Source organism: Lissotriton helveticus, chromosome 1_1 (assembly GCF_964261635.1).
Source record: "Lissotriton helveticus chromosome 1_1, aLisHel1.1, whole genome shotgun sequence".
NCBI classification, from domain to species: domain Eukaryota; kingdom Metazoa; phylum Chordata; class Amphibia; order Caudata; family Salamandridae; genus Lissotriton; species Lissotriton helveticus.
The window spans coordinates 1,690,081,290-1,690,095,487 of record NC_136057.1 but is presented as its reverse complement, the minus strand read 5'-3'; the positions used below and the strand labels follow the sequence as shown (position 1 = coordinate 1,690,095,487).

The window sequence follows — 14,198 nt, the reverse complement described above, 5'->3', positions numbered from 1 at the left end:
CTGGAGTACAAGTAAGGCTGTTTTGTCAGTAGTAGAATTAAAATGGGTGTGTACTTCATATCAAGACACATTTATCTAATGTGTAACAATAATTCCAGGCAGCAAACTCAGGGACGCCTTTGAAAAGTGTGAAACCGATAGGGTGCAATTTTTGACCAACATTTTCACCAACAAAACTGGGAAAATAAGCAATTTCTGCATCAAAGGGTCAGTGGGATTTTTATTTTCCGCGCTGGTAATTTGGTTGAATTGTTGGAGGGACGTGCACTGCCTCAGTTCTGAACTATGTTGTTGGGTCCATACAGCCTCACTACATACAAGTGTACCGAAGTCATGTAATTCTGTAGCAGAAGTTGCAAAACAGTATTTTTATACCAGAAGGTCAATGCAAATTCCATTTTTAGGTCAAACCTACCAGACAGTGCACGCTGTCCCTCCCCTGGAGCATAGCCTCTGCACCATCTCTCTGGTTCTCTGGTTTCTATCCTTCCTCTGCTCACTTTAAGGAAACTTTGGGGCATATTATCAAGCCTGGGCGATAAAATTATCACCGCTTTATTGGCAGAAAACTGCTGATAAAGCGGCGATAATGGGCTTGATAATATGCTCTATGGAATTCCAATCGAAGCCCATGTCAGATGTCTTCACATCTAACATGGGCTTTTATTGGAATTCCATAGAGCATATTATCAAGCCCATTATCGCCGCTTTATCAGCAGTTTTCTGCCGATAAAGCGGTGATAATTGTATCGCCCAGGCTTGATAATATGCCCCCTTTTTCCTTTTTGCACTCAATGAGAGTTTGTGTGTTTTTCTGCTCTCTGCTTCTCTCCCCTTTATGCTCCCCCCAGTGCTTCATGTTTCCCTCTTGTGGACGTCTCCTCTGACCCTCTTAGAACAGATAAAAAAAGAAATTAATGCAAACGGTGCCTGCATCACTTCACTGGCATGTGCATGCATTCTAACACATGCTCCAATATATGCCATAACACATGCGTGCACCAGCAGAATGAAATTACCCACAGCAGTAGTCGTATTATTGCACATTTTATTTTTTTGGGGATGTTTCTGCACAGCATCTGTAAAAATTCCGACACTGTAAATCATTGCCATAATACATTGGCAAAGACAATACGTTCCAAAGGCGGAACCTGTTGGCCTAGCCAATCCGTGTTACACTCACCACTCAGTGGAAAAGTCTGCAATCTGGCCCTTGGTATTCCAGTACAGAACATTAACTTTCCACAATGCATATATTTCATATGCTATAATGAATGTTATTGTAAAAGCCTCTATTTAGCCTCTGTGTTTTATAAACTGAAAATCTGTATAGTGTCTCATACATTTCAGTGGAACCTCCGTGCATCTTGCAATTCGACTGAGTTTTGCTCTTTACTGCCGCACTCAGGGGCATATTATCAAGAACAGGCGATAAACTTATCGCCGCTTTATCGGCAGGAAACTGCAGCTAAAGCGGCGATAATGGGCTTGATAATAGGCCTTGTGAATTCCCATAGCAGCCCAGGTTAACACCGGAACCTGGTCTGCTATGGGAATTCACAAGGGCCTATTATCAAGCCCATTATCGCGCTTTAGCGGCAGTTTCCTGCCGATAAAGCGGCAATAATTTCATCGCCTGTTCTTGATAATATGCCCCTTAGTCTCCATGGGGCATATTACCAAGGGTGGCGATAGGCAATTATCGCCGGTTTAGCTGCCATTTTCGTCCGCTAAGCGGCGATAATTCTATCGCTCTATTAGCAAGCTGTCACTAACTGATGTTAGCGACAGCTTTTAGGCGATAGCGAGCGGTATGGGGCCCGCTTTGCATGTTAGCGATATTTATCGCTAATGACATGCAAAGTGGGCGTACCCAACCTGTTAGCGACTGAAAGCAGTCGCTAATGTCGCTATCGCCTATTAGCAAGGCAGGCGTAGCAATGCAAATATTCCCGCTATCGCCAAAAACCAACGCCTGCTCAGACCAGTTCTTAGCCATGTTATCCAATGGGAGGCCGATAACATGGCTAAGAGCATTTTGTCTCTAATGCGTGAATATCGCTGTATTCTCAGCGATATTCACGCATTTCGCCGCTATCGCTGGATATTTTAGCACAATGGAGAAAAACGTTGCTAATAGCATGTTTTCTCCGCTAACATATCCAGCGATAGGCAGCGATAAAAAAATCGTCGCTAAGCCTATTTAGCGATAATTATTGCTACTTGTTGGTAATATGCCCCTATGTTCAGTTGATTTGCATACCTTAGATTACCAGGTGGTTTTACATACATTATGGCAACACACTTTTGCGTTGTATTTATTATATAGAGTTTTATTTTTTAATATTGGAAATTCTTGAACAGCGGCAGCAGCTTACAACCTCATTGGACTGCTTGCTGCTGTGCGCTTACATCGATATTATGGCACTATGTGCAACCACATCTTTCCACAATCATATTTGCAATGTCTTTTTTGATGACGTTAGTACTGTTGTCAAAGTAAAGCAGAGAAAGTGGTTGCAGGTGAGTAGCTACACAGCAGGACCCCATTGACGCCAAGACATTGTTGGCTTTAATAAGGTTATAGACCGCAGTGTGGAATGAGGCAGCAGTACCTGGATTCCCAGCCAGGCTGATGGGGCATTGACCCTTGCAGTAATTCATGTAGTATCCTTCTGGCTTTATGATCCAGTTGTTCCAACCAATTTCTTTGAAGTTTACATAGAAACTCCTCCGACAGCACGTATCTGAATTGGAATTGCATGTCAAACTCCTTTGGGACAGCGGGTGCACCACAAGCCTCCTGGCCTCTGCTACTATGAATGGCCGGTTTGCGCCGCTGATGTTGGCCAGGCGTAGGCCTCCTATGCAGCCTTTACACCCCAGATGGATTCTCAACTTTTTTTCTCCCGAAGTTAGTGCCTGGTATTTGGATGGTGCAAACGGGATTTTGTACCATCCGCTTCTCCACACGCGAAGAGGCATCCGTTGAGCAACACTATGGTCCACGCAGTCCGACTGGCAAAGATATGATGTGACGGTCACTTGACTTCTCCTGTTGTAAGAATTGACCAGGAATATCCACACAGTAGCCTGGAAGATTTCTGCTCTGCTTTCTTCATCTAGGTTGAACTGGAACTGCAGACACAATCCCGAATTATTGGAGCAATCTATCAAACAGGAGATAAAGAAATCCATACCTTAAGGAACACAGAACAGAACTGTGAGACACACAACAATGTATGGCCAATGCCAAAGCACAACAGGAGAGAGATTTACAGGTTTCAGCATCAGATTCGTTTGGGACAGAATTTGCTAACTAATGCCAGTTATCTTAATTTGTTAGTTATTTAGACAAAGTTTTATTGGATTGTTTTGTAATGTAATTTTTATAGTGCTCTATAAAATTGTGCATTTGACTGGAGCTGTTTTTGTTAGGCTTTTCCTTCCCTCAAATCTCAATATTTAAATGTGTATGAGAAAGAGACTCCCTGCTGGAATTTTACTGCTGTCACACAGTTCTCGCTATGGCCTTGATTCACTACGTTTTTCCTGGCCTTGGACTTAAAAAGGGCATTTGTCAAGGCTTAAGACTGTTTAAAGACAGTCATTTTGGTTTAAGACAGTCTTAAGGGGAAAGCCCGTCGTAGGTGCATCCGTACTGCCTACGTCATCTATTGTGAGCCAGATAAGAACATTTGTAGATCAAATCAGACCCATTATTTTGACCTTTCGTGCTACTTTGCGGTCTGCTATTGAGTCACATTTCAATTTAGTTCTAGCAAGAAACATCTTTTTTAAGTAGTTACGACATGCAATTATAATTATATCTTAGATATGGGCCACTCAAAAAGCACAGGTACATTTTAACTCTTTTTAGGATGGACACTTTCCACCATATGGTTACCTTCCCAGAATCAAATGATTGGTCTCCCAATCTATTAAATTGGCCTTGCGATAATGCCTCAAAACAGACGACAATGCATGTCATACTTTTCTGCAATTTTGATTAAACGTGGAGGACATTTTATATACTAAGCTATTTAAAGCAGTTAGACTTTGTTCAATGCCGCCCGGCCTAACTATTTTTACAGTCTTTACCGACTATTGACATCTGTGTAAGAATGTCATCCTTTTTATGGAGTGTTTTTATGCTAGGAAGAAGGGTCTTTTAACCTAACAAACAAGGTAGTTAAACTACGGTGTTTGTCTAATTCTAACAAATATGTTTTAAACTGGGCGAGCAGAATAGGACCGTATGGCGGACCCTAACCTGAGGTTCTTACCCTCCTACACACTGTTCTTGACCTTACATATAGACCTATTTCTTCCTTTCTCCAAATGGTTGCATGTAAGCATATTGTCGCAAATGTTGGTTTTTTTTTAAGATGATTTGGTATGAATTGTTTTTAAGACTGAAAATGAATTATTTGTACTTGGTACTGTATAACATTGCTGAGTTAATGTGATATATAACAGGATTGACAGGGTTTTACTTTTTTTTTGCTATTTCAATGTCTATTTGTAATGTGCTTTTATGGTCTAATATTTTTTGACCGAATAAAGATGATTGATTGATTGAGTAGTCTCCCATTTTTTTATTGATGGGTAAAATGCTATTTTGACTCTAGGCATTGAGAAATTTCTCTCGTCAGTCCCTAGTGCATTTGTTTTGATCCATAAATATTGGGAGAGGAATGGCTAATACCAATTGATTTATATATCAATTTAATTCAAAATAACTTTATTCGGTTCCAAGGACCATAAAAGTTTAACAAACAAACAGCACAGCTTTAAGATTTCATAACATATTTGTAAAACAGTGTAGTTAAAATGAATAAAAGGAAAAGTTCATAAAAATCTGACAGATAAAAACATATAATCCATAATACCAATGACCTAGCACGGCAAGATATATCACTGATCGTGAAAATCCAAGGGTATAAAAGTTGTACATTAAAAGATTACAACGTTCCTGGTCAGCTTCTATAGCTCATAACGCTTTCTAATGGCCATTGCAGCTTTAACATAGTTAGACACTGTAATACAAATAGCAGAAGTGGCCAATGAGTACAGCATATTAAAACCTTCAATGTATGTGCAAGGCCAGATTTCCCTTAGAAGTGGAGCGAAACAATTTCCCCATGGCTCTTTAGAAAAGGGGACAGGATAAAATAAAGTGCGAAGTGCTCTGAGCTGCCAAATTGTCACACGAGCAGGGCCTACGTTTTTCGGCCCACCCTGATTGTCTCAGGAATGGCACTAAAAATTGTAGAGTGCGTAAACGAAATCTAGTTAAAAGAAATCGTGTCCGTACATTGGTGGTAAAAGTTAAGTAAAATTGCTGTTGAGCAGGGCACAAGCATAAGAGACTAGTCACCTCAGATTGTGTATGGCGCATATTTGCCCTAGAATAGTGCGCCTCTTTGATGATGGCTTTCGCATTTGTGAGGATACTATCAGGCTTGTCATAAAAACGCCCCATGCCTATCTCATGATACTTATCTCTCACAAATCGAAGCCAAGGGATTGATAGGGCACTATACAGTTTAGTACAGTCTTTAATCACATCCCTTGAGAACATTAATTCCTGAGACAGCCACATTTTTGCTCATAGAAGCAAAGGGGCAATGCCTATAAGGTCTTTTAAGTAGTCCAACCCCAGCTCTCGATGACAAAGGAGTGTGGGGGCACTATTCGGGGTCATCAATAGCCTTTTTATTAACTTATTTTCCAAAACCTGTAATTGACGGCTTTTATGGTGGCCCCACTCCCCTGCACCATAAGTTGCCACAGACAAACATTTAGCTTTATAGGGGGTGACTAGCTCTGTCACCAGCTTGTGTCCTAGCTTGCAAGTAAAATAACCCCTCCACAACCCTATTTGTGTGTTGCACCCTGGCTGTTATGAGCCGTTCCCAATTCATCATATTAAATAAGTTTCCTAAGTAAGTAAAATTATTTAATTTATCAATACTCCTACCCCTTACCACAAAATTTCTAGGTTTGGTCAATTTAGGGCCACACACTATAATATACGATTTAATAGAGTTAACTTTCAAATCAAGCGGCAACATAAACATCGTAAAAGCGATGAGTGATTTTTGGATGCTAGTTGCTGTCAAAGGCATTAGCACTGTGTCATCCGCATACGATAGTAGCGGGACATGATTGCAACTAATTCAGGGAAACTCAATTTCCTTATCTAATCAAAATGTCTCTAGGCCATTAGTATAGATTAAAAAGAGAAAATAAGCTAAAATACACCCCTGCCGGACACCATCTGTGGAAACAACCAACTTAGTCTTTTCCCCTTGGGGGGCATATCTTATGGCAACAGTGGTGTTAGCATGTAACCTATGCAAGAGGGAAATTAGTGCTTCCTCAACATCCATTTTCCCCATTAGTGCCCACAATTTTGCCCGATTAACAGTATCAAAGGTGCTAGACAAGTCCATGAAGGCCAGGCGGATAGAACCCTTCCTGGTCCGCATGTACTTGCTAACAATCAGAGACAGATTGAGGCACTGCTCTGTAGTACCCAGTCCCCTCCTAAAACCATATTGAGTTTTGGACATAACCGCTGTGGTGGTCGCCCAGGCTTCCAGTCAGTCAAGGGCGACCCTCCCGAGTACCATTTTTGCTGTGGCGTCGATAAGGGAAATAGGCCTATAATAAGCCGGGTCATTCCTATTGCCCTTTTTAAAGACAGGAACCATAATGGCCTCCTTCCAGGTTGCAGGGATAGGGCCAGTCACCACTGCTTTAAAGACGTTAGTCAATAGGGGTGCCCAAAGGTTAGGATTCCTTTTGAACAAATCAAGTGGAACCCCAACAGGGCCTGGGGCTTTCATGCATAATCCCTTCGCCGGAGCCTCATCAACCTCAGATACTGAAATAAATAAACTTAATTGGGAGGCCACGCTAAAATCTAGAGGCAGATCCCCACTATTCTCCTTTAACTGCAGGCAGTTTGGGTTAAATATAGCAGAGAAGTGGGATTCCCAGACATCCCCCAAAATCAGTGAAGCCATCTGCCTCACATCGTCCGTAAATAAAGGGCGATCTAATAATGTTCCGGAAGCCTTTAGTATTTTTAAGGGAAGTAGCTCTCTCCAGGTCTTCCCATGCCAATCTCCTCAGTTCTTCTTTTCTTTGGCTGACAGTAGTTTTGTATGTTTGCCTCACACTTTTAATTTGATTTCTGTCTTGAGGACTAGCATGTAGGGCCATTTTAAGATTCTTTTGAGCCCTTGAGCATTCAGTATTAAACCACTGTACCTCCTGGAATCCCCTTCTCTGGACCGGTCTAGTTAATCTCTTAGCTACATTTACACAGATCAAAATTATGCAGCCCACATAATTTTTATGTGTATATTGTCTTATATTTGTTGTAAGTATGTTTTATATGTGTTTATGTATTTGTTTGTATTTAACAGCCCTTAAGAAGTCCTGTATAAGGACGAAACGCGGCGGCTGTTCGTTGTGTTTTATCCAAAATGAAAACGAAACAATAAAAGAGAAAGAAAAAAAAGAAAAATTTGAAGAACTCCTTGTTTCTTGGATATGGACATTTTATTTGTTCCTTTTGATAACATTTCTGTTGAGTGGTGCACCTTTGCTTGTTTTTTTGTTGAGTGGTGCACCTTTGCTTGTTTTTTGTAAATTGTTAAGTTCCTTGAAGGAACAACTACTGTGACGGTTGGGTACTAAAGAGTGTGCACACAGCTCCCATTCAACACAGTAGGGATAATATTACATGAGTGTAAAAACGGGTGAGGTGCTGGTAATCAGAAGGCTCCGCTATCAGGTCTTTTTTTGTTCAATTATTTACACAGATCCACTCAAATTGTCGAACAACCTCCTCTGGGGAAGAATCTTGTTGTAGACAACACATAATCGGGTGATAATTTGCTATGACAGTTGTTCCCCAAATTGGGGAGGTTTTATTTTACACCAGTTTAATCTTACCCCTTTATTGGGATTATAATGAATCAGGCGGCCATCACCTTTTCCTACCTGGGCTGTTATACTGAGAGAAACTGTGAGGGGGTTACGATCACTAGCATTATTGGGTCCCACCTTGAAGTCGCTGACAAGCAACAAAAACTTCCTTGAAATAAACATATAATCAGCGAAACTTTCCCTGCCACCTCCAACATATGTGTGGCACTGGGGCGAGGAACCACAGGCCAAGTTATTAATAAGGCCTAGGTCATTCTCCATGATGATGGAATTTAAGGCCTCGCCCTGCGGGGTGTGGGTAAAGTGTGGCTGGGGCTGACCTTCTGTGTCCAACAGCCCACAAACTTGTTGGGCATTAACACCGCAGGTAGTGCAGAGTGGGACCTAGACCACTGCAGAGCAAATTCTCCTGGTACACCCCTGCTAGAAATCTCCGGTCATCATCTGCAAAACTGGTTTGCACAGCCAAATTTTAAAAAACCCGGATGGAAGGCAGATCTTTTAGTTCTGCAACCTCGCGTCTGTGAAACAAATTACCATTTGATCTCAGACAAACTGAGAATCTGCTGATCGTCAGAAAGAAGCTAAAAACATGGCTCTTTCCGAGGGACTAATGTCGCCCAATTATAGCTGTATTCTGTTTTTTGCAGGTATGCACAGCGTTGTAGGGTAATCTCAGTGCCAGGATACCCGTTGGGTGACAGGGCACTATACAAATTCAAATTCAATACAAGTGCAGCTAAAATCCCCCACCCAAAAGATACATAAAGGCTGCCACTTCGCAGACATTTTTGTTATTTCAGCCTGTAAGGCTATAATAACATGAGGGAATTTTGGTCAAAATACCAGTTTACCACTAGTATCTTAACCTGCGTCAAATTGGAAATAATAATTAGTTGATACCAGGGTAAAGAGTCTATGCCAAGGGTTTTATGGACCCATATTTTACCGAGATTAACAAAAAAAGCCCTCCTTTAGCCCTCCCTGCTGGAGAAGGTATTGCAGGGACAGTGAAAGAGCAATAACCGTCCAACATGATGTCAGATGATGTTGAAACCCCTGATGTACTCTAGCCATAACTCATTGGTCAGTTTGTGGCGAATACCTGCAATGTTCCAGGAAATAATTTTGAGGGGAAGAGTGGTATGTCCCTGATTCACCAAACCCACTGGTGTACTGTTAATAGCAGAGATAGTAGCAAAAGCTAATAGGCCAGGCCCCTCCCCTACGAGATTACCTTCGGGGATTGATTTAGGTTGGAGGGAAGGGTTTTCAGGGTAATTTAGATTCTTATTAGTAATGATGGATATATATGGAATGGTGCCAGCTGGATTTACACGCCCTTTGCTAACAGAGTCACATTCATACGAGTCTCTCACTAGGTTGATGTTCTCAACATCCAGACAGCCAGGTTCTTAACTGGCTGTCCAAATTGTTTGAACAGTCAGTCGATTTCAGAAAGTCTTGAGAGAGCATCAAAGCAGTTTGGGTGAGTAAAAGTAAAGGGCTGTGAAAAGGAATATATGTTCAAGCCTAGCCGTGAAGGCTGTTGTCTCAAAATAGTCCCCTGATGGGGGGATAGAAAAAATCCAATGGGCGAGCCTTTATCAGTTCACCAGAGGTGTCTCTAAGATGCTTCGAGGCAAAATGCACACACCTGGCGTCACTAAAATTAAGTACCACACAATCCCCTTCCACAGATTTAACTGTGTAACCTAACCTGCTCACCTGCCTTGCCATGATGATGTGTTCAAACCAATTGATCTGGAATGGCATTTTCCTAAAGCACCAATGAGCTAATTTATTAATGAGGCTTTGACAGTTTTCTTGGTGACCAGGGGTAAGATAGGGAATCCCTGTCAGGATCATTGTATATGGTGTACAGGCAGGGGGTAGATGTAATATGTTTTTTACACCTCCCACTTAGGGAACCATGCAATAGGCCATTACCATTTGTATTTCCTCGTGGAGAACTACCCCCTTTCAACGGGCCCAGTCTTGTTCGACTTGTAACCCCATGTCCCATCTTTCGGTTATTCCAGTGGATATTCCCAATGGGCACAGGTACCCTTGTTGCCTGAACCGAAGGGTTATTATGGGGGGTCTCTTGGGAAGAGTCCCTCTTACTTAGAGTCCTTGAAGTAGGTGTTACACTTATAGGGGCCATCCTATCCAGAGGGGCACTAAAAGAGCATCATTTACACTTTGATCTGTGTTACTAACTTGGGTGGCCCTTTCATTCTGTTTGTTGGCTGCCAGATTCTTTCCTATGTTCTGCAGTGCTCGAGCAAAAAGCTCTTCTATACAGACTAAACAAGATAAAATGAGTGCCAGAGCCTCTTGTACTATTTTATTGAACTTTTCAATAGAGGTGTCCATTCATTCATGTGCTGTGCTTCTTCCTCCTCCTGTGCGAGATTTACATGCATTGCCTGATATATGGGTATGTTTAGTTCTCTTAACCCTCGGTGAGTGGCCCTTTAATTTGTAATCAACTCCTGCCAATTCAGTATGTTTCCTCTTCCCCCTTGTTGCATGCTGAGGACTAATCTTCTCCGAGGATGGGTTAGAGGTAGGCTCAATTCCATCATATGTAGCACATTGGTCACCCTGGTTAAAAATTACAACAATGGGCGAAAGTGGGACTTGTGGCCTATGATCAAAGTCTGTTTCGGCCATGGCTGTATGAGGGTAGGAATTAACCGAAACAAGTAAATCAGGGAGTGGAGCTAATTAAAGTCTTCATTCCGCCAGTTGTATTTCCTTGCTAATCGCACCTACTGCCTTTTGAAGGAAGTAACCTATAAATATATTTCTCCTCTTTATTCTCCATCTGGGCTGACGTGGCAGTTTTGACACATTCCCAGGCCTACCATTAATGGCAACTCTGGGAGTAGGCCAAAATCCTTAGGTGTTGCATGGGAACACCCACTCACCAGCCAAGAAACGACACCATGGGGCAGATTAACCCAAAGCATCGATTTGCGCTGCCTTGTGTTACACCAAATTTATCAAGCCACTCAAGCAGACCACCTGTGATTTGACAAATTTAACTTATGAGTTGTGTCACTCTTGCAACCTGTTGGGTGGTGCAAGGGTGACGCAACTCATTCACAAATATGGCCCTAAATGTCATATGTGGCTGTGGCTGGAGCTACACTACCCACATAAGTAAATTCAAAAGCATTATTTGGGCAGGCTGTTGCAGCTGCGAACTGCTGTAAGCAAAGTTGCAATGGTATAGTACAAAAATATCAGTAACAAAATATGGTATGGCAGAAATGTTTTGCCTAAATATCATTTACAAAAATATCACCCCGCTGTAGTCAATAATAGAAAATCTAAACTCACAGAGACAATGATTTTGTAAACTATAGTTAGGCACGATATTTCAGTTAGATGATCTTTTTTTCTAACACTATGCAGTCACTGCAACAGACAGATCCCAGAGTAAACCATTTTGACATGTATGCAACACCTACTTTTGACGTCAGCTAAGTCACTTAGAAATAGAGCCTTAAATCCTACAAGGCATAGGAGCATTATTATGTAGGATATGCCTAATATTTATTTATATATATATATATATATATATATATATATATATATATATATATATATATATATATATATATATATATATATATATATATATATATATATATATATATATATATATATAGGCGCTCCAAGGTTGTCCACCTTTGAGTAGCACACGAGCAGCAGCTTGATTTATGTATAGGAGAGGACGGGGATCCGCTTGTAGATGCCGCTCCGTAATGGATCTGCCCGACGCGTTTCGAAGCTCCATATGCTTCTCTTCAGGGGCTTTAACGGAAGCGGTGTGCACAACCGCTAACCCACTTCTCCATTTTCCATATGACACACCCACCACCGTTATAGCCCCTGAAGAGAAGCATATGGAGCTTCGAAATGCGTCGGGCAGATCCATTACGGAGCGGCATCTACAGGCGGATCCCCGTCCTCACCTACACATAAATCAAGCTGCTGCTTGTGTGCTACTCAAAGGTGGACAACCTTGGAGCGACAATTTATACGCGGCCGTCAAGCCGAGGACGGGCCCACTTGCGGGGTCAATACAGGACTTGATTGTGTGCTTTCCGCACCACACTTCCCATAATACATAGTCTCATTTGAGCCTTCCATTGGTGGGTGTGTAGCCCCCTTTTTATACATAAATTTAAAAAAAACGGGATCAGGAGGAGGCTACTACCCCCCTGCACCTCTCTGCAAACTCGCCCTGGCGCGTTTGCAGAGTGGGAACTAATTCCCCTTGCATACTGGGAGTCCCAGGGGGCCAACTAGCCCACCAGGAGCCTTCAGTATGAGCCAGGGGGCTGCGTTCTTGCCTGGAATGCGCATGCGCAGGCTCCCGCGCATGCGCAACTTTTCATGGACTCATTATGGTTGAGACCTGTGGAGCTTTCACCAGCTAGTCAGCACCAGCAATAAAGGATGTGACGTTGTTGATCTATTATATTTGCGTGGTCACATGGCCTGTGCCGCATGTGCCAGATGGGTGTGGTGTGTGTGCAAACCTCCCCTCAGGGAGTGGCTGTGAGATGTTGATCTGCACACCAACAGCGAGTACGCCTGCGACAGGTAGCTATGTGGGGCCAACGTTGGAACGTAATCGGAGTGTGGTGGTGTGGCGTGGGTTACGACGGAACAGGGCAGGGATAGACACAATGACGCGGACGGCTTGTAGTACTGTGCCTGGGAGTCGAGCGGACCAGCCGCTGCGGTCGCTTTTCGAGCCTGGGTCCGAACTGTTCATAACTCACACTACATAAGTATTGAAAAAACATTTTGTGATTCCGAGGCATTTGTGAAAACATATTGGAGTTCTTTCTGTGAGTGATACCCCTTTGACGCTCCCTCTCTCCACATTAGCAGGTAACGTACCCTCTTCCCACATTACCAACATACCCCCAACAACCTTCTTGGGCCCAGAAGTGTCCCTGTGCGGTTGGACTAAGAAGAATCTTAGTCATGTATATATTTACATATAAATAAATGTATTTAAAGAAAAGAACAACAAATAAGACTGAAGGGAGTCTGGTGCTGTGGTCGCCACCACACAGTTGTTATCACTGCCGTTCAGGACTCAGGACACAGTTACACATGTGGGATTGGTTTGTGTTAAATAGGTTAGAGGTACCAGAAGCATTGAGACTGTATGAGGCTGTGATGATGCTTGATGTGGACGGGTCGCACTGGGAGCAATGTGTCTTGCCTACTGTACTGCGTCATGTGGAATCGGAACTGTACTCGAATTGTGAGGCCTGCTGACCAAAGTGTAGGCCAGAGGTAGCGATGAGGAAGGGCCCACAGCCATGTGCATACGTTGGTGGCCCAACCCGGCTTGTGTAGTGCAGGTTCGGGTGCACCCCTTGTCGGCAGACTTCAATCTGTAAATACTCACTAATCGAAGGGAGTGGGGTGCTGTGGTCGCTGCCACAAAGTTAGGGTCGCTGCCATTCAGGACTTAGGACACAGTTACACATGTGGGATCGGCTTGTGTTAAAGAGGGTTAGTGGCACTACGTGTCGCCGGCCTTGCATATCGAAATATGCCTCACTGATCAAAGGGAGTGTGGTGCTGTGGTCGCTGCCGCAGACTTGGTGTCACTGCCATTCAGGATTGAGGACACAGTTATACATGTGGGATCTGCTTGAGTTAAAGAGAGTTAGTGGCACCAAGTGTCGTCGCCGTGGCATATGCAAGTATCCCTCAAATATCGAAGGGAGTGTGGTGCTGTGGTAGCTGCAAAGAAGTTGGGTTCGCTGCCATTCAGGACTCAGGACACAGTTACACATGTGGGATTGGCTTGTGTTGAACAGAGTTAGTGGCAGCACGTGTCGCCAGCCTTCCATATGGCAATATGTCTCACTGATCGAAGGGAGTCTGGTGCTGTGGTTGACTCACGGACTTGGGGGTCACTACTATTCAGGACTCGGGACAAAGTTACACATGTGGGATCAGCTTGTGTTGAAGATGGATTAGTGACACCATGTGTCGACGGTCTTCCACAGTGTAGGTCAGAGGTAGCAGTGAGCAAGGGCCCATAGCCATGTGCATACGTTGGTGGCCCCACTGGCCTGCGTAGTACAGGCTCAGTGGCACCACGTGTCGCTGGCCTTCCATATGCAAATATCCTTCAGTGATTGAAGGGAGCCTGGTGCTGTGGTCGCTGCCACGAAGTTGGGTTC

The 14,198-nt window shown here is 43.2% G+C and overlaps 1 protein-coding gene across 1 annotated transcript in view; it reads right to left on the bottom strand.

Moving 5' to 3' along the window:
• Positions 1-2,354: 2,354 nt before the first annotated feature.
• Positions 2,355-14,198, bottom strand: part of LOC144773952 (inhibin beta C chain-like) — an 82,036-nt gene continuing 70,192 nt past the window's right edge. Inside the window, exon 2 of the mRNA XM_078659007.1 lies at positions 2,355-3,170. Within this exon, the coding sequence (XP_078515133.1) occupies positions 2,428-3,170 (743 nt within the window). The 3' untranslated portion in view covers positions 2,355-2,427. The remainder of the gene's footprint in view (positions 3,171-14,198) is intronic.